Source organism: Anser anser (genome assembly GCF_964211835.1).
Source record: "Anser anser genome assembly, contig: HAP1_SCAFFOLD_232, whole genome shotgun sequence".
Taxonomy (NCBI): domain Eukaryota; kingdom Metazoa; phylum Chordata; class Aves; order Anseriformes; family Anatidae; genus Anser; species Anser anser.
Genome location: NW_028154056.1, coordinates 12,442 through 36,693, shown reverse-complemented (window position 1 = coordinate 36,693; position 24,252 = coordinate 12,442). Strand labels below are relative to the sequence as shown.

The 24,252-nt window shown below is 49.7% G+C and overlaps 1 protein-coding gene across 2 annotated transcripts; it reads left to right on the top strand.

The window, feature by feature from the left end:
• On the top strand, nucleotides 1-15,716 carry LOC310890881 (uncharacterized protein). Of its 2 annotated transcripts, none has more exons than XM_083853191.1 (18): nucleotides 1-111; nucleotides 1,625-1,885; nucleotides 6,422-6,536; nucleotides 6,779-6,952; nucleotides 7,041-7,147; nucleotides 7,626-7,748; nucleotides 8,233-8,381; nucleotides 8,533-8,594; nucleotides 9,483-9,635; nucleotides 10,143-10,315; nucleotides 10,517-10,610; nucleotides 11,229-11,306; nucleotides 11,559-11,668; nucleotides 12,105-12,246; nucleotides 13,169-13,351; nucleotides 13,736-13,974; nucleotides 14,707-14,777; nucleotides 15,452-15,716. In XM_083853191.1, exons 1-17 carry the CDS (start codon nucleotides 71-73, stop codon nucleotides 14,759-14,761), a joined length of 2,259 nt encoding a protein of 752 aa, XP_083709317.1. In that variant the 5' UTR covers nucleotides 1-70; the 3' UTR covers nucleotides 14,762-14,777; nucleotides 15,452-15,716. The 2 variants fall into 2 exon arrangements, with proteins under 2 accessions (XP_083709317.1, XP_083709318.1); XM_083853192.1 differs by lacking the exon at nucleotides 1-111 and adding an exon at nucleotides 2,890-4,240 and having other exon boundaries at nucleotides 1,647-1,885.
• Nucleotides 15,717-24,252: the final 8,536 nt, after the last annotated feature.

The following is a 24,252-nucleotide window of genomic DNA, read 5'->3' as shown; positions in this document are numbered from 1 at the left end:
CTGGTTTGCAGCATAGTCCCCAGCAGAGACAGAGGCACTATGCTCCCTGCCAAATATCGCGTGTTTCAGAATGGGATCAATAAAAACTGATTGCAGAGGCAGCTCTAATGGGTAAGGACCGTGGTAGGTAGTTGGGCTGAAATTTACAGTTTTATGCTTTGAAGTTAGGGTCTTCTGATGGGGCCTGTGAATACAGATAGCCATTTAGGCACAACAGGAACAGTTCATTATTAGCTGAAAAGGTTGCAAAATGAATTACTAGAAGCTGTTACTAAACCAACTATCAGGTTTCTGTATTTGTGTTTTTTTCCCCTTTTTGTTAATATTATGTCTTTAGTCTCTTTGTATGGATGATGCTGAAGATACTAAATTTAAAATTAGTTTCAATCCATTTCTGTTTTTAATTTCTTTTAGATAATTATATTTATTTATTTATTAGATACTGGTATTTCATGATGTATTTCTTCATCCTCTCAATGCGTTCTACTTAGCTAATCTGTAGCTTTCTCTGAGCACCATCTAGTAAATGCTGTTTCTATTCGTGGCTGCATGAGGCGATTCATTCCTGTTCTGATACCCAGTACAAGATGCATGTACCACAGGAAGATTTCCAAATAGGGCTTAAGTGTTGTGTAAGCTTTGGCGCTTGAGTTAGTCCATTGAATGACTAACTTTCCTTTGACGTGATTCGCTACAGCTAGCTAATTTAGCTCACAGTCTTGCGTAGATCTGAGGTACATAATGGCAGTCAAATTCTCTGTTTCCAGTCTTTATCCTCCCCCAGTACACAATGACAGCGTGTATTTTGTTTACCAACAAGTAAAAACTGCAGTAAAGACTTGCTGGGCTGATAACTATGTGCTGCTCATCATCTGGTGATTTGCTACACCTGCTTTGCAACTCCTGCGTTTATGGGGGGGGGGTACAACTCAGAAAAGCTATCTGGGCAGTTTGTGTTTTTCTGCATTGCATGCCCTGGGTCTTTGAAGAGAATGAGGTAGTTACATGCATGCTGCAGGTAGAGACTGTAACAGCTTCAGCTCTGTCTAGGTGGAGAGCTGGAGCTGTGGTGGTGCTCCTGGTGTGCCACTCATAGAGAGAACCCTGTGTAGCCCGTGGATATGCTGAGTGCAGCAGCGGTTTTGCTTGTTCCCAGTCCACTCTAACACCATGGCACTGTATCCCATGCACACAGTCTGTTAATCCTCAGCAAGATTAACAGCTACCTTTCTGTTGACAAAGCAGAATGGATGTCTTTAAGCTTCCTCTAAGTGAGGAACAAGAAATGTTTCTTTGCTTTCAATACAGTAAGAGATTTTTGTGTAAGAGAAGACCCTAGCATATTCAGAACCACATAGATTCATTGTATTAACGACAGTTTAGAAAAAACTCAGGTAGGCCTGTGCATATTACATCTATATACAATTATCAAAAAGGACTCTTAAGTGTGTTATTGTGGATCCAAGTACATCATAATTGGATTTGTTAAGTTTAGCTACATTTTTAGCTTATAAAAAAAAAAAAAAAACTTCAACTGTTCACAAATTATAAACCATAAGAAAGTGAAAAATGTTTGCTAAAAGTGGGATTGTAATGTGTTGAGAACTGATTTCAATTCCCAAAGGAAATTCCATTATTTGCTTCAGACACGGGCAGCCTCCCCAGACATGCAAGAACTGACGAGATCCACTCCTTGTGCTTTGCTAAGAAGGAAGCTAAAGCACAGAAGCAGAGATGCTGACTCTGAAGAGGAGGATGGAGGGAAAAAGACACCACAAGAGCATACTTTTCCAAATGAGTCCATTCAGGCAAAACTGGAAAGGTACAAGCGCTACTATCTGGAGGAACAAAAGCTTAGAATAGCTCTAGAAAATGACCTGCAAAGGTATGTCCAGACTGGGTTTTGGAGTGAGAGCAAGGTGCTGCTTTTTCCTTGTACGTTCTCCTCCTAAAATCCCTCTTGTATACCTGGTCAACATTACGTCAGTAAATATGCCTATAATTGCATAGTCACTCTCTGCCTCTGCTCCACGTGGGGTTCCTCCCACAGGATGCCGTCCTTCCCAAAATGAGCCTGCGGGGGCTGCCCACAGGCAGCAGCTCTTCAAGAACTGCTCCAACGTGGGTCCGTACCATGGGGTCCATCCCCCAGGAGCAAACTGCTCCAGCACAAGTCCCCCACGGGCAGCAGCTCCCCCCAGACCCCCTGCTCCTGCATGGGCTCCTCTCCACGGGCTGCAGCTCTGGCCCGGGGCCTGCTCCTGCGGGGGCTCTCCATGGGCCGCAGCCTCCTCCAGGCCACATCCACCTGCTCCACCGGGGGCTCCTCCACGGGCTGCAGCGTGGAGATCTGCTCCGTGTGGGACCCATGGGCTGCAGGGGGACAGCCTGCTCCACCAGGGGCCTCTCCATAGGCCACAGGGGAACTTCAGCTCTGGCACCTGCAGCACCTCCTGCCCTCCTTCTGCACTGAGCTTGGTGTCTGTACGTTAGCTTTCATAAAGACACATAATCCACAAAGTGATTATGTGAAGGTGCTTTTATTAGCCGCCGGAAGTTAAGGGCATGCCTGCCCAAATCTAACTTCGTCCGATTTGTTCACTCAGTTCTTTTTTATCTCCTAAAATATTACATATGCATTAAGTGTCACAACAGATCTATGCATATTCATTTCCTAGCTCCACCTAGACCCGCTTTGTATGCTAATTATCTTATCACTCCTTCTGCGCTTGCGTATTACTCTCTGGTGGTCGTCCGGGTGGCCGTCGGGATGAAGTAAGTTGTATTCATCAGAGTAGAACTTTTTAACCTTTTCTTCTTACTCTCCCAGCTGCTGTTGTTCCACAGTTTTGTTTGTTTGTCTTCCCTTTCTTAAATATGCTTTCACAGATGCACAAACAGCAATTTTTGGCTCATCTCTGGCCAGCATCAGGTCCCTTTGGAGCCAACGGAATCTGGCCCTTATCTAACATGGGCATCTTCTGGACTCTTCTCACAGAGGCTACCCCTGCAGCACCCTGCAAATAAAACCTTGCTATGTAAACCCAATACTCCTATAGGAAGAGATCTTCTGCCATTCCTCTGGCAAATTCGGGGAGGGCCCTCTGCACCCAGACGGTCTGGAGCACGGGGACACCTTCAGCCGCTGTCACCAACCCAGCGACAGCACTGTGGCAGCACAAGTGAAGAATGGCCCCGCAGGAGCTGGACGTCAGGGGGGACCTGTCCCTGGATGTGGGTACGGTGCTGCCCTGTGCCCGGGAGAGTGTCGGGGTGAGCTAGGACAGCTGCCAGATCAACCACAGCCATGCGGAAGTAATGCTGTGCCCCTGCCAGCGGCGGGAATTAGAGGGAACGGTCAAATGAGTAGGGGAGGGGAGAAGCAAAGCCCCGAAGGGAGAAGAAGACAAAGACCTGCACTACATGACATGGTTTGTTAAATACCAAGGAGGGTGACAGAACTTGGAATTAAAGGCAGGCTGTTATCTGCACAGAACCGCCGCATTCATGCCAGCATGGCGGGGCCAATGACTGCTCTTGCTCACTGCCTGGAAACTGCCCGAATTACAGGGCAGAAGGCAAGTGCTCGCAGTCTACTGCCATCTTGGTAGAACTATGGCTTGTTTTCTGGACTGGGACTTCGTCTGCTCCACCTTCATCTGATCAGTAATAATGTTCAGCTGTGAAAATAGGGAAACGCACAATAAGAGGGGAATGCTTAAGGAAGGAACACGTTTTCACCTCCAACTACAAGCATTTCAGAAGTTAGTGAAGGAAATACCACAGGCTACACACAGAACATCTAAAGGGAACCTGCAAATGACTCTTGCTCATCAGTGACTCTTGCTACAAAAAGACTCTTGCTACAGGCTTGGGGGAGAGTGGCTCAAGAGCTGTGCAGAGGAAAAGGATCTGGGGGTGTTGGTCGATGCTCGCCTGAACGTGAGCCAGCAGTGTGCCCAGGTGTCCAAGAAGGCCAACGGCATCCTGGCTTGTATCAGGAAAAGTGTAGCCAGCAGCACCAGGGAGGTGATTTTTCCCCTGTACTCTGCTCTGGTGAGGCTGCACCTTGAGTACTGTGTTCAGCTTTGGGCTCCTCAGTGCAAGAAGGACATCAAGGCCCTGGAACGTGTCCAGAAAAGGGCTATAAAGCTGGAGAGACCTCAGGGGAGACCTTATTGCTGTCTACAACTACCTGAAAGGAAGGTGTGGGGAGCTGGGGGTCCACCTCTTCTCTCAGGTAACTAGTGACAGGATTGGAGGGAATGGCCTCAAGTTGCACCAGGGGAGGATAAGGTTATAAATGAGGAGACATTTCTTCTCAGAAAGAGCAGTCAGACATTGGAGCTGGTTGCCCAGGGAGGTGGTGGCGTCACCGTCCCTGGAGGTGTTCAAGGAAAGGTTGGACCTGGCGCTTAGGGACGTGGGTTAGTGAGTGACATTGGTAGTAGGGTGATGGTTGGACCAGTGATCTTGAAGGTCTCTTCCAGCCTTAATGATTCTATGATTCTATGATTCTGTACCAGTGCAGAGAACAACAGTATATGGGCTGCCGCAGGGAATGTTAACTCCATCCCAGACAGACCCAGTACAACTGGGGCAGGTGCCAGCTCAACCATGGCCACAGGGAAGTAATGCAGTGCCCCTGCCAGCCAGGCACGTTCTCGATGCCTCCTGAGGAGCCCTGCCCCATCGCATGGCCCGAGATCCCCATCCACGCTGCGGAAGAACGTCAACTGAGGCACAAAGAGCTCTTAAGGCAGGAGCCAGAAAGTGCCGCAGTCACTGCTGGACTGTGGGGGGGTGTGGCCCTCCAACTTAAGAGGACACTTGTGACGCCCCTGGTGATGCCCATTGTGACACAATGTGCCACCATCGCTGAGACGCAGTGTATGTGCACCCCTGCCAGCAGGAGTGCTCAGTGCTGTTGCCTCTGCTGTGGGAGCAACAGCGCTGCCCTGGCTGGGAGCCTCGGTGCGTCCCTGCCCTGCCTGGGAGCACCAGGCCACAGCCGCTGCTCGGGGCTCGGCTCCCCTGCCCCTGCGCCTGTCCGTGTCGGACCCAAGCAGGGCCCGCAGGGCTCTGGTGGCCCCAGGTGGGCTTGTGCCCACATCCTTGCTGCAGCATGCAGAGGCTCCTGGGGCTCCTCCACCGGGGCCAGGAGCATCCGATGCCCAGCAGCACTTCCCTGTCCAGAGACAGCGATGCCCACCAGCTGCCAGAGGAGGGCCTGCACGGGCTGCACCGCGCGGCCGCCCGTGGCGACCTGGCCCGGCTGAGGCGGCACTGGTGGCTGAAGAAACGAGGCAAAAACCGTCGAGACCAGGCAAAGCGGTGAGGGGCTGGGGGGTGCGCTTAAAGGCTTGGGGTGGGATCGCTCTCCCGTGGCGTGCGAGCTTCAGCCTGGTGCCGCTGCGTACGCGGCTCTGGCACCAACCCTCCTTCTGCAGCAGGTGTCAGCAAGAGCTGAGGCGATGGAGGGCTGAGGCTGGGCGTTGTCCGGCCAGGCAGCCTCTCGCCCTGAAGTCAGTGGCACTGGACATAGTCGGGAGCACATGCTCCTACCAGCCCTTGGCAAAACCTTCAGCCCCGTGCAGAGAGACGGCTGAAGCCCAGGGCAGAGTCAGGAGCACGGCAGCAAGGGCACCGCCTCCTCTGGAACCCTGGGTCAGAGCTTATGGGTGTGACCCGTTCAGTGACAAACTGGATCTGATTGATACAGCAGTGCGCGACGGGTTAAGAAGAAGGTTACTCAGAGGCATAGAGTGGTAACCAGGCTAGAGTAAGAGAAAGTGGGAACCACTAAGGAGGAGTTGTTAGGCTCGGACGGGCCTATAGAGGGCTACGCGTGATCAAAAGGAATGCACCAACCAGAAGTCTGTAACTATGTTTGCCAGCCACGTGCAGTGCGTGGAGGGGCTCAGAAAAACTATGTAAGATCTGGCATTGGGACAATAAAGGGTCTCCATTTCTCGACTATCTTGGAGCCCGTGTCGTCATTCCCTTCAAGAGCTGGTCACTGAGAGGGCTTTTCCCTCTCAGCTGGCAGAGGGGAACAATCCAGCTTTGCTTGGAATTGCTGGGGCGGCTCGAGCGCTGCTTGAAGGGTGTGCTGCCGACCGCCACTGCCCTGTCCTCTCCCTGTGGGGTTGTTTAGCAGCCGCTCGGGCATTAGCAGTTCTCTCCTGTCCTGTGGGTGATCAGCGTCAGGGCATTCAGCGCCCTTCTGCCGCTCGAGTGATTGTGGAAAAACTTGGAGACTTACACTGACTTCGCACTCTTCATGGAGTTCCACAGCCTCCAAAGCTTACGTTCTGCTTGGCATTGGCAAGTGGAGACTTGTAGCCCTGCGCGTGTTCCACAGCCAGAAGTGATTTGGGGCATTGCCTGCCTGTGGAAAGCTAATTTATTTTGGTTTTAGGACACCGCTGCACCTTGCTTGTGCGAACGGCCATGCAGACGTTGTTCGATTCCTGGTGCAAGAGAAGTGCCTGCTGAACCTTTTTGACAACACTGGCAGATCGCCACTCATGATGGTATGTGGAACACGTTACTCTGCTCTAAGTGGGGCTTTATCAATTGTGCTTCCAATGACAAGTGTCTTGCCGCATTCTTCACACCGACCTGTAGAGAAACATGAAAGTTGTAATCGGCACGTAATAGGCGTACACTAGCTCATCTCGGAAGACGCTCTTATCTTCCAGCACTGGGAAGCTGCTGTAGCTGTGACAGAGTGAAACACGGCACAAGTCCTTCCTTTTCTTTGTGTTGTTTGCAGGCAGTGGAGAGCCAGCATGAAGAATGCGTGGCGATTCTGCTAGAGCACCGTGCCGACCCAAACCTGGAAGGTTACAGAGGCAAGTCTGCCCTTCACCTGGCTGCCGCAGCTCCTAACACGTCTGTAGCAGAGATGTTAGTTGAGCATGGTGCACACCTTGAAGCAAAGGACTGTGTAAGTTTTGAATCTGGGCAGCACTGCTCTTTGGGAAAGGCACTTAATTCGTCTGGGTTGTTCTGACGGGGATTCTTTATCCTTTCAGGAGAGAAATACCCCGCTTCTTCTTGCCATCTCCAGCCATCATAAAGAGATGGTAAAGTTTCTTCTTCAAAAAGGAGCGAATGTGTGTGCTCGAAATTTCTTTGGAAGGTGAGGCATTGCTCCAAAGTGCATGTGGCTCTCCTTAGCATTGTCACTGGAATGAACAGGAGAAGGAGAGTCAGTGTTGTCCAAGGGACAATGGGCACCAAGTGAAACAAGAGGCCTTCCCACAGCTGCTTAGGAGAAACCCTCTCAGCATGAGGAAGGTTAATCAGGGGAGCAGGTGGCACCAGGGGTTTGAGCAGCCTCCATCCTATGAGGCTTTGAAGAGCAGAGTGGAAGAAGCCTTGAGCAACGTGCTCTGGCCTCGTGGCTGAGTCTGCTCTGGGGAGGCGGCTGGCCAGGAGCTGTCTGGAGGTGCCTTCCAGCCTCAGTCCTCCAGCACTCCCCTGTGTGTGGCTTTGCTTTCCCTGTGCTTGTAGGAATCGGGGAGGGAATTGTTTGGGGAGGAAACAGGGATTAGAATAACAACAACACAGAGCCTGCAAATGCTGCTATGTTTCATACCATCTTTTGGATGCTTTAGGACTGCTCTTATGCTTGCCGCTTCTGCTGGGGAAACGGATGTAATAGAGCTACTTCTTTCCTACGGTGCCAACATTGCTTGCGATACGGCTGTGGATTATGCTCTCCGGTCGGGACATTCTGAGTGAGTGTTTTGTACGTCACTGTTAGAGCGGCTGAGTTGTCAGAGTGTCCGTGCTGATTTGTCACCCTTTGTGATAGATGCACAAAGGCTTAACGATATCTTCAGACCTTTCTTGAAGCTGGGCTCGGTGATGTCTTCTCATAAATCACCTTCCCAAGTCAAGAGAGGATTTGGAAGTAGAGGAGAACTTCCACCCACAAGGCTTTCTTAGAAATCCCGCTTGTGTTGCTAAGCCCAGTTCCGCTCCACTGACCAGGAAAGAGGCACCTTTTCTTTCAGTGGGGATCTTACCAGTGTCCCTTTAGATAAACCCTCAAAGAGATCCCTGGTGGTGTAGCAGGTCCACCATCATGGGGAGACTGACACCGCACACAGACAGTTCTGAACTGGTTCCAAGTCAGTTGCTGTCCTAGGCAAGAGCAAGGATACTAGGCAAGGATGTTTTGGATCTGACTGCCTGTATGTTCTCTCTATCTGCGTGTAGCCTTTGCAAGAAACTGGTAGAACATGCACGCTGTGAAAAGACGGGAGAAGCTTCTGCTGGCGCTGCACAAGACACAGCAGTCCCCAGCAGATTCTGCTCTCCGAGGACTGAGCGCTTTGCACTGGCCACACTTGCTTTGGATGGAGAAGGTAGGATCCTGAAGTGTGGAAGAGCTGATGAGGACAACTAATGTGGCCTGATGTCAGACCGCTTCCCGTATTTGGGGGCAGGGCTTGACTGGCAGGGAAAAGCAGAGTGCCAGGAATGCTCACACTGTCTCGCTTCGTCCATCCCTTGTAGGTGCCCTGCCAGCTGTAGGAGCAGAGCAGGAGGAAGAGGCTGAATTGCCCTGGGATCGCAAGGTACTTTCTGTGAAGGACCCACTGGGCTCCCATTTGGCTCGCTTACTTTGGGGCAAGTTTACCTCTGGGCTCGCTTACCTCTGTTGCTGCCTCTGCCACTTGTTTGTGACTGGGGCCCTTGAACTACTTGTGCTCCAGCCCAGCTGTTCAGTTTGCGCTGGGTTGGTGAAACTGCTGGGAGAACTGGGTCTCGCTGCAGCTGGCCTTTCAGTTAGAGTTCCAGTCTAGGGAAAGCATGTTCTACATAATGAAGCAGCAAAGATTATTCCTGCTGCTTAAAATCTTCTGAGCTTCTCAAAGGGGCTGGCCGGGAGTGGACTGTTGCTTTTCACCATACTTCACCAGTGCTCCGGTAACCTTTATGTGGCAATTCTTAACGCCAACAACGAAGAGATACCAGAGAATAGCATTGAGGGCTTGCAGCTCTGCTTTCAGCGTGCATTCCTTGGCCGCGAGCATGTTCTCAGAAGCAGCAGGGAGATTCCAGGCCATGCTTAAGCTCTGGCAGAACGAAGTCTGGCTTCTGCTTTACAACTGCTGAAATGCCATTGGAGGCAACAATAGTTCTGCAGATTCCATTCTCCACTGCCCGCCTTTTTGCGTAGGTAGAAAGCCCCTGCCCAGTCTCTCAGGCTATGTTCCAAGAAGAGAAAAAACGTTAAGCCTTCCCTCTGTTTTAAGAAACAGAAACCCTCACAAAGAGCTGCTGATAGTTGAGGCTAAGAAAGATGGAGAGAGGTCCCCAGCTGTGCCTGGTGGTGGTGCACTTCCAATCCTTTGTTTCAGTCAGAAGACTGACCTAGTTGTAGAACCTAATGAGTAAAAGCACAGCTCATATTCCCATGTTCTCACTGACTTTGTCATGCTCACGGAACACCATTTCTTTAGGATCAAGACAGACAGCTGCAGCTTGAGCTTCCTGGTGCTCCTGAAAGTCTGTCCGTGTCAGAAGCCCCACCTGAAGCTACTGAGAGCCAGCTCAGTGACACTGAGAAAGACGCAGAGTGCTTGCAAGAGGAATTGGAGATGGTTAAAGCTAAGGTATGGAAAGGCTGCACTATAGGGATAAATCCAAGGGTGGTTGTCCTTTCTCTTCCCTTCTTCCCCCTCTCTGCTGGTGACCAACACAACGGGCCCTTTGGGGAGCTTTTCACAAGCTGGAGGGACAAAGCAGTGCGTTAGGAGGCACCTTCCAGGGGGTAGGTTTGACCAGAGCAGTTTGCGCTTTCTCAAAACTTGGGTGTGCTCTGAGACACAGAGGGTGCGGCACCACTTGGGTGTGCTCTGACAACGGTTGTAAATTTTTTTTCATGTCTCTGTGTTGGGACCAGCATTGGCAGTGTCTGTGCCAGAGTCGCAGACAAAGCAGGCTGAGTTTTGTGCCAGCGTTCAGGAAATTCTGTAGAAAATCTACAGAGCTATAGGAGAGGGGTTAGTACAAAATGCAGTGAAGTAACATGCATGGGGGTTTGAGAGTGGAAGCAGTCAATTTCCCTCCCTAAAGACTAGGCTGACCACCATGGATTGATTCTTCCTTTGGTTTTGCAGGTGGAGGCATCGGAACAAGCGTGTATTGAGTCTGAGGTCTGGGTAAAATACCTGGAGACTGTACTGGAGGATAAGAAGAGAGAAGCAGCAGCTTCTTCCCAGAAAGTGCAAGGCTTTCTGGAGCCATCCTTTGGAACTGGAGCTCTCCAAAAGCTGGAAGAATGCATGCAAGGGTAGGCAGGGTAGTAAGACAGAGGGGCGAGACGCTGCTTTCTGGGACTGTGTGAACGCGAGGGAATTGCCTCGTCACATCACAGAAAGTTAATACAGGATTTGGAAAGAAGCCTTTGCTTTAGCTTATGTTCTTGCACACTGTTCTTTCCAACTGTGTGCTCTTGTGGAGTTCCCCAATAAGGCCTGTATTTCTCTTTCAGACTCAAAGCTGGAAGTGACAGATTGGAAGCCACAATCCAGCAACAAAGCAGACTGATTGAAGCCCTTCAGAGACACCAGCAAGCCTCTGCCTCAGTAAGTCAGTGATAAACTTCCCTCTTCCCTGTGAGCTCCTGCGCCTAGCTAAGTAGTTCTGTGGGGACAAAGTAAGATGAGATTTTTCTGCCAAGCTTAGGGGAGCCGAGTTCTTGACCAGCTGTGCTGACTGTAAGCTGCTCTGAAAATCCTGCCGGTCTGTTCCCCAGCTTTCTGGTTTTGAGAGTTTTCCCATGATACTACGGCAAGTCCTACAACACCAGGAAGTTCTTAGCACTAGAAAAAATAAGGGTTCACTGGAATGCACTGGTCTAGGTATTTTCTGCTTTAGACCAGTGGTGATATTGAAGATCTCAGGCTGCACTTGAGATATTCCTCCTGCGTGAGAGGTGGTAGTCAAGTTTGCACAATGCTGCACAGCCCCGACCTGACATGCCGCGCTGTGGCTAATAAAGCAGTTCCTCTTGGCGTAAAGGAGGGGCTTTCATCTGTGGCCTCTGTGAAGCAAATGATTCTTCTTGTCTGCCTGGGGAGGAGGGAGGTGAACATGAGCCCTGTACTCTACTGAGACTGGCAGGAGGGGAAGAGCGGCAGAGAGGTGTGAGGCAGGAAAGTTGCACGCAGCATGACTTTTCGCTTCTTTTTGTGCTTCTGTAGGCTCGTAATCACCCGGAGGACTTGGTAACTGCCTTTCAGTCAGCACAGACAACCGCAGACGGGCATCCACACCAGCAGGTATGGGAACGCTTTCTGTGAATGACTATTTTAGTCTTTGAATACCTGCTGGGCAGGTAGTGGGTGAAAAGACCAGGGGAGCCCTGGGAAACCCTCCTGCTTTTATGGCAGGGCACGTTCAAGGGAAGGGGAAGCCCTGCTACTCCTGCTTCCCCAGTACTGCTACCGAGTTCTGCCTAGGCTATCTGCACATACCACATGTAGATGCTGTCCCTGTGCTGGTTCTACCATGTATCGTTTCTGTTTTGAAAGCATCAGTGTCAGAGAACAGAAGAGAAGCTGGTCGAGTTGAAATGCCCAGTCGAAGTGCGCCTCGAGCAGGAAATGAAAAGCAACAGCGAACTGCGGAGAGAATGTCGCAGGTATGGCTTGTTAGCACTTTAAAGAGAGATCCCATAGAGTAGAAATCAAGCTTCATGGAGGCTGAATGTAAAAATAGGTGAGGGTAACTGTCTGTGAGCAAATTCAAGCCTCACGCTAGGTCTTACAAGGCTCTTCTGTACACGTGCCTATGGTTTTACAGAGCTGCCAAAAGAACTTCAAGTGCAGGTTGCCCTGCAATTCTCCTGGGAGGGCAGGAAGTCCCTTCTCCATTTATTCCTCCGTTCAGGTGCAAGGTGGACCCTCCAAGTGATCTGTGGCACTGGAATGCTGTTTTTTCTCAGTAACTCCTGGTCTGTCAAGCGTGTTAAAGAAGAAGCAAGGCTTCTCTATGCTGTTTATGTCTGAGAATGTGAAACAGGCTGGTAGTTCCTTCACCTCCTACCTCAATGTTTTCTTGACTAATTTGCTGCACAGGTTAAGGAGGCTTCTGAACGGAGCTCTGCAGAAACTAAGAGAATATGAGGCCAGAGAAAGAGAGCCCCAGTTCACTACTGCAAGAGACATGATGAGCAGCTGCTCTGAAGGGGCCAGTGAAGCTGATAAATTAACAGAAAAGGTGAGCTCTGGATTCTGCAGGATTTTGTGGTTTCTTTTTTTGTCTGTTAATGTCCATACCTCTGTTGTTCTTTTCTATGCTCCTTCTTGTATTGTGAGATGTCTGTTCTCTACTTGATGCTCCTTCTGTTGTCATACATAGCAGGTATTGCAGAAGGAGTCAAGTGCCCTTGTGGTGGCTCATTCTTAGTCCAAAGGCTCGTAGCGTTCTCGTGGCTTCACTGCCATTAGAAGAGTTCTCTTAAATGACAGGGAATGGCATTGTGTTTAGGCAGTGTAAAATGAAGATTAAGTTTCCGGGTTTTTGTTTGTTTTTATTTTTTGTTTGTGTTTGTTTTGAGGGATTTTTGTTTGTTCATTTTCTATCTATTTATAAAAGGCAGGAACGTCCCGAGTGTATTTTTAGAAGGTGTAGAAAAGGTGTATTTCTGGGGGAGAAGACTAAGACAGCATCGCAGCTGGCCTTTGGGACTTAATGGGACATCTGCTATATCCTCCGTATCCTTGCAACCAAACATCAGCTTTGACCTAGAGAGAAAATGCGTTCCTCCAGCAGTTCTGTCAAAGTGGCCTCCTGAGGCACTGTTTCCAAAGCTTTCAGAGTAAGGGCAGGAAGAGTATTTGTTGCTCGTGCCTAGTCCGTTCTGCACTGCAGCGCTTCCCCCCACACACAATAGGCATTCTTTCTGGTGTCTGGGTAGAGGTGTGTTTGATGTCCCATGAGCAGAGGAGCATTTTGGGCAAGAGCGTCCCTAGCAAAAGAACCGAGGAAGGATGGAAACTTGGGGAATCCTGTCAGCAAAGATCTTAAAGCTGTTCTTCTCTTAAAAGACGAGCCTGCCTTTACTTTGCTTTTAATACCGAGTCAGAAGGTGACAAAGACCATCTTGACGCCCTACCCCTTTATGCATTGCTCTCCACAGCTCAATGAACTTTCGCAGCAGCTGGAGATGGAGTCTGGAAAACGCAGGCAGCTAGAAGCACAAAATTGCGACCTGCAAGAAGAGCTGTCTGCTCTGCGTGGGTCTCAGGAAAAACTGGAGAAGAGCAATGGCCAGCTGCAAGAAGAGGTGGCATGCATCAAAGCTCTTCTGAAGACTTACAAGGTGGGTCACAGGCAAAAGCAACAGCATGAGACAGAGATAAGAAAGAGCCTGACAAGGAACAAGTGCTCGGACCAGAAGTCGCAGGTGATGTTTGTATTTGGGGTCTTGCCCCTCATTCTTTCTGTGAGGCGCTGTTCTCCACAGGCACAGAAGTCCCTGTGAAATGTGTATGGAGCCTTTGGAAAAGGCTTACTTTCTCCTTCAGACTAAAATGAATGGTTGACCTGTGGGAGTTTCCGGCTTCTGCCTTCACTGCTGGTGGTAGTGAGGAGGCAAGTGGCCTCCCCTGAGTGAGGCTGGGCCCTTGAAACTGGGTATGTGTGACTGATGGGGGGATGGTTCTCTTCTTCTTTGTGGTGATGGAAATTTCATTATCTGCTTCAGACACGGGCAGCCTCTCCAGACATGCAAGAGCTGACAAGATCCCCTCCTTGTGCTTCTCTGAGAAAGAACCTAAAGCACAGAAGCAGAGGTGCTGACTCTGAAGAGGAGGATGGAGGGAGAAAGACACCACAAGAGCATACTTTTCCAGATGAGTCCATTCAGGCAAAACTGGAAAGGTACAAGCGCTACTATCTGGAGGAACAAAAGCTCAGAGAAGGTCTAGAAAATGACTTGCAAAGGTATGTCCAGACTGGGTTTTGGAGTGAAAGCAAGATGCTGCTTTTTCCTTGTACGTTCTCCTCCTAAAATCCCTCTTGTATACCTGACCAACATTACGTCAGTAAATATGCCTATAGTCACTCTCATAGTCACTCTCTGCCTGGGGCCTGCTCCTGCGGGGGCTCTCCATGGGCCGCAGCCTCCTCCAGGCCACATCCACCTGCTCCACCGGGGGCTCCTCCACAGGCTGCAGCATGGAGATCCTGGACTCTTCTCACAGAGGCCAACCCTGCAGCCCGTTACAGCCAAAACCTTGCCACGTACACCCAGTACAGCGATGTAAGGCAGAAAAGAGGAACTGCATGTCCTATTGTCATGACAACAAACTAAGAATGCTTAAAGAAGTAGGAGCCTTCTAGATAGTAGAATCTGATTCTGTGAAGTCTACGGCTTTGGCTGCCATTTCAGCAGCATGTCTGAGATTTGAGATTTCCTTAGGCAGGGGAGGATATCCCTGACTCTTTATGCAGGTGATGCATCTTCCAGAAGAAGCCACATAAATACACAGCATTGGCGGTACTTTTCCACAATGGATGCAAGCTCTCCAAAAACCTCAAATCAAATGATGTTTTTGTGTTTAGATGCCATTAATCCCTTCCACTCTCAGAAGTCGAATGTTGGTCAAAGACCTGGAGAGTAGCTTTGCCAAACTGTAACCAAATATAATTCTTGCATGCATCTGACTTTTTCAGAGCTCGTCAGCGTCTAGACGAAAACAACGCTAAGCTCCACCGGAAGCACCACTGAAGCCTGCGTGGCTCAGGTCAGCATTCATAAATGTTATTCTCAACCCCTCTTAAAGCATATCTGTGAGCAAGCTTACGCTTCTGAGCCTCAAGTTAGAATCCCTTTGTGGTTCCAAAACACACCTTCTTTATGCTAAAACAACTGCTAAGCATCAGAAGAGTACACAACTGTATGGGGGCGGGCTGAAGACCTCTGGTCATTGGGGGGTGTGCAAAATACAGAGTGCCCTTCTTCTTCTGCAAAGCCGTAAGGGAAAGAGTGAAGGGAAAGAAAGGGAGAATAGACAAAATAACCGTACAAATGGTAATAGGAGAACAGGCACCAGACAAAGACATGCCGCACTGAAGGCTGCGTTAGGGCCTGGTTGCAGCAGGAAGATGTTTGCCTTTTCAAAGGCAGATCCTTTTCAACGTTTTCAAGGTGAATGCGGAAGCTGTATTTTAGGAGTAGTGTTCCAAAGAATGCCCAGTTTGAATGCTTAGAGAGTAGGGACACTTGAGGATGAAGAGGGCTGCAGAGGACTAAGTCTAACACTGATGAGCAAGAGTCATTTGCAGGTTCCCTCACAACGTTCTGTGTGTAGCCTGTGGTATTTCCTTCACTAACTTCTGGAATACTGGTAATTGGAGGTGAAAAGGTGTTCCTGCCTTGTGCATTTTCTTCTTATTGTGTGTTTCCCTGTTTTCACAGCTGGATATCATTACTGATCAGATGAAGGTGGAGCAGACAAAGTCCCAGTCCAGAAAACAAGCCATAGTTCTACCAAGATGGAAGATGACTGCCAACACTTGCCTTCTGCCCCCTAATTTGGGCAGTTTCCAGGCCGTGAGCAAAAGCAGCCATTGCCCCCACCACGCTGGCAAGAACGCAGCGGTTCTGTGCAGATAACAGCCTGCCTTTAATTCCAAGTTCTGTCGCCCGCCTTGGCATTTAATAAACCATGTCATGTAGTGTGGGTCTTTGTCTGTTCCCTTCTCCCTTACGGACTTTGCTTCTCCTCTCCCATGCCCATGTGACTGTTCCCTCTGATTCCTTCTGCTCGTCTCTCTTACTGACCAGGAGCATCCTGTGAACATCAAATGTATTTTTTCCGTTGTGGGAAGCAGACCAACCCTCTTGCAGATGTGTCCTGTGAGTTACACAGTACCAAGGGAAACTCCTGGGTGAACTAGGGACAAGGGCTTGGGATGGAAAAAGGGAGAATACACAAAGACAGAGGTGTCATTTGCCTCTTGTGGCTGGAAATGGTTCCCTTGCAAAAGGGATAGCCCACGACAAGCGGGGGACCTCAACCACACTGTCCATGAGGCTGGCAGAGAGCTTTAATGCTGCGGCCAGATTTCTGAATGCAGGGGAAATGATTTGTAGGCTTCAAACCAGCATCCTCTGAGACCCGGGCTCTCCCATATAAAGAGATCTTCTGCCACTCATCTGGCAAATTCAGGGAGGGCTGAAGGCAGAGGAAAACACCACCTGCGCACCCACTCCATCCAGCAATTGCCCCAATCCCCTGAAGTCCCTTTTGATAGTCTCCAGGCTTCTCTCAGCAGTTTCATCACTGCCGCCCTGAATTCTCACTAATGGGTAATAATCGGAGGGGGGCTAACGAGGTCAGGAAGTTTCCTGGTAATGTCCTTGACCCGAGCCCCAGGTAGGCTGCAGACTTCCCTACGGGTAGGGTCGAGCTGACATATGGGGCCCTCTGTTCCCTTCAGAAGGGAGTCGCCTACAACCATTACCCTTCTTTCCTTCTTGTTGGAGGAAGTCTTGAGGCGTGGAGTCAACTTGCTGGGTCCTTGCGGCTCCCTTGACTGCCTCCAGCGGCCTCGATGCGGAAAATCACCTGCCCGCCGCGATCCACTCTCCGCAACAGCACGCGACTGCCTTGGACTGCAAACCTCTACGGAGGGAGCAAAAGAAGGGGGCAGGGGGAAGTTCTCATTCCCTGTGAAGGAGTTACTTTGCAAGACCCCTTGTTTGCCTATGGAGTGACTGTGGGACACACCTCTGTGGTGGTTTTACTCAGGTGGGCAGCTGAGCTCCATCACAACCGCTCACTCACTCCCACTCCTCAAAGGGAAAAGGGGGAGAAAATACGATGAAAAGGGCTCAAGGGTTGAGACAAGAACAGGGAGTTCACTCAACAGCTATTGTGAAGGGCAAAACAAACTCAGAGTATGGAAATTAGTAAAATCTATTGGCTGTTACTTAGTAACAAGCCAGAGAAGTGAGAAACAAAGGAAAGAAACCAAAGCCAACTTCGTCCCACCCACCCTCTTCCACCTCCTCCCCCTGAGCGGCACAGGGGAATGGGGGCTGCGGTCAGTCTGAAGCCAGGGATAGAAGAATGGGGGCTTGCTTAATCATATTAATGATTAATGATTAAAGGATTTATCTGTGAAAGCAACACACTTGACGCTCAGGACGTATGTCTTGACACTGAGCAAGGTGTTTTCCACTTTGAAATTCATCCAAATACTAGTCAAAAGACTGTGCTTATATATTGGTCAAGGCTGTGTGTGTTTAAGAACTGCTTGTGCTTTTGCAGAAGTAGATAAGGAGAATATTACTCTCCCTAGCAAAAATCATTCTAACTTTTGTATTTGTAACTTTGTTAGAATTGTCGGGTGTGATTTTTATATTTGGCACCAGTGGTATCCCACCAGTTGATCAAGTCTAACAATACAATATAAACAAGGTGCTGGTCATCACTGGTGAGACACAATCTTCGGGTGGTCACCAACGGCAAATGGCATTCTCAATACATTGTGTCACCCGATCATAGTCATATTGACCTTAGTTGGTATGAGTCTTGTATTGTATGTAATTATACTACTCTGGAACTGGAGAATGTTATACCGCATAGCCATGCTGACTTCTTTGTTGCACGTCCATGGTATGGCATTAAGTGATCAGTACCAAGTTGGGAATCTTTGCTGCGAGTAAAAGAATTTACTAATCTTCTAGAAAGGGGGGACTGAAGCCAGGGATAGAAGATCGGGGGCTTGCTTGATCGTATTAATGATTTCTAAATAAAACAATTGTAATTATTAAAGCCAGGAATGAAAGAAAGGGGGCTTGCTTAATTGCTTTAAAATAGATATTGCTGCGTGTCTTTGCTTACTGCTGTGCAAATTAATCGAAACAAGGAGTCTTGGGGCCCCTCACAGAAGATGTTTCCTGACAAAAATGGGGAACCTGTCTCAAAAACCAGCTGAGACCGACCTTGTGGTTTGGACAAGAGCCAAGGAGCAGCTGAGTCTGTACAAAGGCACGGGGTCAACTAGTGGTGATGAAGAGGAGTTATCGGACTTCATCCCCACGACCCCCCGACGACCACCACCAGAAGGCACTGCGCAGGCGCAGATGGGAGGGGTTTATGGAAATGACTTCTTGGAGCTAATTTTAATACAAAGCGGGGATAGGTTAGGCATACGCATAAGCGTATTGGGAAACTTCATGCATATGTAACTTTTTACTGCATATAACCAAAGCAAGTTGCCGCGTTAAGGTGCGCGTGCCTTTGGGGGCTATCCCGCATGTGACCGGCGCCAAGATAAACCACATACCTACTTTATAACTTATTTGTGTTGAGTTATAGTCTTCTTCCATGAACCAAGTCCCTGATGCTTTGTCTCCACCGCTCCTTCACGGTCACTCTCTGCCCCAGCTCCACGTGGGGTCCCTCCCATGAGATGCCATCCTTCCAGAACTGAGCAGGACTGCTGCCCACAGGCAGCAACTCTTCAAGAACTGCTCCCACATGGCTCCGTACCATGGGGTCCGTCCGTCAGGAGCAAACTTCTCCAGCACGAGTCCCACACGGGCGGCAGCTCCCCCCAGACCCCCTGCTCCTGCGTGGGCTCCTCTCCACGGGCTGCAGCTCCGGCCCGGGGCCTGCTCCTGCGGGGGCTCTCCATGGGCCGCAGCCTCCTCCAGGCCACATCCACCTGCTCCACCGGGGGCTCCTCCACGGGCTGCAGCGTGGAGATCTGCTCCGTGTGGGACCCATGGGCTGCAGGGGAACAGCCTGCTCCATCGGGGGCCTCTCTCCACAGGCCGCAGGGGAACTTCAGCTCTGGCACCTGCAGCACCTCCTGCCCTCTTTCTGCACTGAGCTTGGTGTCTGCAGGGCTGGTTCTCACTCCTCCCTCTCCCAGCTGATGTTGTTCCACAGTTTTGTTTGTTTGTTTGTCTTCCTTTTCTTAAATATGCTTTCACAGATGCACAAACAGCAATTTTTGGCTCATCTCTGGCCAGCATCAGGTCCCTTTGGAGCCAGCGGAATCTGGCCCTTATCTAACATGGGCATCTTCTGGACTCTTCTCACAGAGGCTACCCCTGCAGCGCCCTGCAGATAAAACCTTGCTATGTAAACCCAATACTCCTATAGGAAGAGATCTTCTGCCATTCCTCTGGCAAATTCGGGGAGGGCCCTCTGCACCCAGACGGTCTGGAGCACGGGGACACCTTCAGCCGCTGTCACCAACCCAGCGACAGCACTGTGGCAGCACAAGTGAAGAATGGCCCCGCAGGAGCTGGACGTCAGGGGGGACCTGTCCCTGGATGTGGGTACGGTGCTGCCCTGTGCCCGGGAGAGTGTCGGGGTGAGCTAGGACAGCTGCCAGATCAACCACAGCCATGCGGAAGTAATGCTGTGCCCCTGCCAGCGGCGGGAATTAGAGGGAACGGTCAAATGAGTAGGGGAGGGGAGAAGCAAAGCCCCGAGGGGAGAAGCAAAGCCCGGAAGGGAGAAGAAGACAAAGACCTGCACTACATGACATGGTTTGTTAAATACCAAGGAGGGTGACAGAACTTGGAATTAAAGGCAGGCTGTTATCTGCACAGAACCGCCGCATTCATGCCAGCATGGCGGGGCCAATGACTGCTCTTGCTCACTGCCTGGAAACTGCCCGAATTACAGGGCAGAAGGCAAGTGCTCGCAGTCTACTGCCATCTTGGTAGAACTATGGCTTGTTTTCTGGACTGGGACTTCGTCTGCTCCACCTTCATCTGATCAGTAATAATGTTCAGCTGTGAAAATAGGGAAACGCACAATAAGAGGGGAATGCTTAAGGAAGGAACACGTTTTCACCTCCAACTACAAGCATTTCAGAAGTTAGTGAAGGAAATACCACAGGCTACACACAGAACATCTAAAGGGAACCTGCAAATGACTCTTGCTCATCAGTGACTCTTGCTACAAAAAGACTCTTGCTACAGGCTTGGGGGAGAGTGGCTCAAGAGCTGTGCAGAGGAAAAGGATCTGGGGGTGTTGGTCGATGCTCGCCTGAACGTGAGCCAGCAGTGTGCCCAGGTGTCCAAGAAGGCCAACGGCATCCTGGCTTGTATCAGGAAAAGTGTAGCCAGCAGCACCAGGGAGGTGATTTTTCCCCTGTACTCTGCTCTGGTGAGGCTGCACCTTGAGTACTGTGTTCAGCTTTGGGCTCCTCAGTGCAAGAAGGACATCAAGGCCCTGGAACGTGTCCAGAAAAGGGCTGTAAAGCTGGAGAGACCTCAGGGGAGACCTTATTGCTGTCTACAACTACCTGAAAGGAAGGTGTGGGGAGCTGGGGGTCCACCTCTTCTCTCAGGTAACTAGTGACAGGATTGGAGGGAATGGCCTCAAGTTGCACCAGGGGAGGATAAGGTTATAAATGAGGAGACATTTCTTCTCAGAAAGAGCAGTCAGACATTGGAGCTGGTTGCCCAGGGAGGTGGTGGCGTCACCGTCCCTGGAGGTGTTCAAGGAAAGGTTGGACCTGGCGCTTAGGGACGTGGGTTAGTGAGTGATATTGGTAGTAGTGTTAGTGTTGGGGAGAATCGAATGGATGTTTTATTAATGTCTCTTAGGTGATGGGTCATAAAGTATAATTAAGCATTGCCAAATGTACTTATATTATCAATTAATCTATGTATACTGGGAAACTTAGGGAGTATACTGAACAGTCAAATGAATCTTTGAAGGGGAACCCTGGGAGGGAACAGGTACAACCTGACCTTGGATAAGGGCCTGGAAATGCTGAAATGAGTTGAAGCAGAACCAAGGAGCGGAGGGAGCATGCGTCGAGTGAGAAAGGTGAAAAGTTTAGCAGAGAGGAAGACTCCTTACTTCGTCTGGACGACCACCCGGACGACCACCAGAGAGCACCACGCATGTGCAAATGGGAGGAGAGCTAATTAGAATGGAATGCGAGGCTGATGTTGCAACCTGTAATGAATATGTATACCTTACGTAATGTTGAATGTATAAATAACGGCTGGGATGTAACGGGACTTGAAGCCAGATTTGGGCACCTGCCCCGGCTTCCAGCGCTGAATAAAGCACCTTCATATAATCACTTGGTGGTTATGTGGTTGCTACGCTAACATTTTGGCGACCCAGGTGGGACGGCGTGGGCACTGCTGAGGCGGATCGTGTCTCGGTTTCGCTCCAGCCGGCACCGAGGGATTCTCGGGGAGCAGTCGACCGCGACCGACCTCCGCTGCTCACGACGTACCACTGGAACAGTAAGCAAAGGTGCTTTCGACTTTGGGTATTCGGTACCGATTTGGTTGGGAAAGCCTGCCGGTGAGACGCGGCGAAAGCCACGCTCGGTTGGGCAGGGAGCTCCCGGGGTAAGCCTAGGCGCCGTCCGTTAGACAGAGCAAAAGCTCTGCAGGTTCGGCATTGGTGGTTTGGTATTGGTAATTGTATTGGTTTGTGCTGAAGGGTCAGCACCTGGTATTATTGGTATGTGGTAAGCACGCTGCTGCTCCGGCAGCTTCTGGGAGAGCGTGCTGCTGCTCCGGCAGCTTCTGGGGGAGTGTGCTGCTGCTCCGGCAGCTTCTGGGTTTGTATCATAAGCTCAAAATGAAAAAGATTAAAGGAATTCTGGGAAAAGATGTACCTATCCCGCGAACATCCTCACTGGGGTGTTTGCTAGCACATTGGAAAGAGGGAGGTTTTGGTCAAGAAATGCGGAAAGGAAAGCTGATTGATTATTGTAATATTTGGTGGCCACAGTATAAACTAGAGGACCAAGAAACTTGGCCTGAGAATGGAACATTGCAATATAATACAATTTTACAATTAATGCTATTTTGCAAGCGGGAAGGAAAATATGATGAACTGCCGTATGTGGAATTATTCTTTTATTTGCGCCGAAAGCCTGAATGGCAGCATGCTTGTGGAATAATGGTGCTTGAAGTTTCAACTGAGGAACGTTGTTGTGCATGTACTAAGGAGGGACGCTGTATACAGCATCAGGCAATAGAGAATAATAAGTATTATGGGGAAATGAATAATGGAAATATTGATTTGGAAGTTGCGCCGTCGGCTCCGCCGGAAGAGCCAGGACAGGGAGGGAAAAGAGAAAAGGAAGATAGCAGTAGTGATGGAGAATCCCCGACTTTAGTCTCCCCTGTGTCACATAGGACCCGGCAACAGCGAAGGGCAGGAGAAACTATAAATGAACAGAGAGGGAAAATAATCGCTCCCCTCAGGCAAGGAGTGGGGACAGAAGGACCGGTATATGTTAAGGTGCCTTTTTCAGCTGGGGACTTAATGATATGGAAACAAGCAGCCGGCACCTACAGGGAAAACCCAGATAAAGTAGCCAGGGTAATGAAAATGATAATTAAAACCCAAAATCCCGATTGGGATGATCTCCAGGTGATCCTGGATACTTTGATGGACTCGACAGAAAAAGACATGGTATTGCGGGCAGCCAGAGAGAGAGCCCGAGAAGATATACGAAATGGATTAGTGCTTGGGAATCTAGATCAAAACTTCCCCACTGAGGATCCCCAATGGGATTATAACACAGGGGATGGAATAAGGAGGCTGAAGAGATATCAAGATTGGGTGCAAGTCGGGGTACAGAATGCCATGCCCCGGACCATAAATTGGTCAAAATTGTATAATGTCAGGCAAGAAAAAGCGGAATCACCTTCCGCCTTTTTAGAGAGATTGAAAGAAACTGCTAAGAAATATACAGATTTAGACGTAGAGACTGAGCAAGCTAAAGCTCAATTGGCACTCATTTTCCTGGGACAAGCCCAAGAGGATATTAGGAAGAAATTGCAAAAGTTGGAAGGTGCAGACTTGAGAAATTTGGATAGGCTGTTGGAAATAGCCTGGAAAGTGTATAATAACAGAGAAAAGGAAACGACAAAAAGGCAACAACAGAACTTATTAGCAGTAATTCAAGGGAGAAAACATGCAGGATTAAGGGGCAGGGGAAGAGGAAATATTAATGGTCGAGGTAGAGGAACAGGGAGAGGCTACCCAAGCTCAGGGGGAAACCGGCTGGGTCTTAACCAATGTGCCCATTGTAAGGGGGAGGGTCATTGGAAAAACGAGTGCCCTCTCCGTGGACAGATGATCGTTGGTGGGGGAAATTCGTTCCGAAACCAAGAAGCAGCCAAGGCGATGGTTCTAGGGGAATATAGTAGCTGACTAGGAGATCCGGTAGCAGAAACTAAAGAGCCCTTAGTAAAAATTCAAATAGGAAATAAGGAAATAAAATTTTTAATTGATACAGGGGCCACATATTCAGTACTCAATAGATTAAGTGGTAAGATAGGGGAAAGGAAAACTACTATTGTAGGTGCCACCGGGAAGGAGGAAATACGGCCGTTCTTACAACCCCTTGATTTACGGTTTGGAGGTAAAGAAATTACGCATGAATTTTTATATGTACCAGAATGCCCTATTCCTCTTTTGGGACGGGATTTGTTAACTAAACTAAACGCTACCATAACGTTTGAAGATGGAGAATTGATTATGAGAATCCCGGAATCAAAAGTGGGACAAATATTAATGATTAAAGAGAAGGCTGTTCCTCATATACCAAAAGAGGTAGAAAATGCAGTAATGCCTACGATTTGGGAAACGGACGTGCCTGGAAAATCAAAAGTAGCCCAGCCAGTAAAAATTGAACTTAAGGAAGGGGCCCGACCGGTACGGATTAAACAGTACCCATTGAAGCTAGAAGCTAGGCTAGGAATAGTAAAGATAGGTAGGGAACAGTAGGGTGATGGTTGGACCAGTGATCTTGAAGGTCTCTTCCAGCCTTAATGATTCTATGATTCTATGATTCTGTACCAGTGCAGAGAACAACACTATATGGGCTGCCGCAGGGAATGTTAACTCCATCCCAGACAGACCCAGTACAACTGGGGCAGGTGCCAGCTCAACCATGGCCACAGGGAAGTAATGCAGTGCCCCTGCCAGCCAGGCACGTTCTCGATGCCTCCTGAGGAGCCCTGCCCCATCGCATGGCCCGAGATCCCCATCCACGCTGCGGAAGAACGTCAACTGAGGCACAAAGAGCTCTTAAGGCAGGAGCCAGAAAGTGCCGCAGTCACTGCTGGACTGTGGGGGGGTGTGGCCCTCCAACTTAAGAGGACACTTGTGACGCCCCTGGTGATGCCCATTGTGACACAATGTGCCACCATCGCTGAGACGCAGTGTATGTGCACCCCTGCCAGCAGGAGTGCTCAGTGCT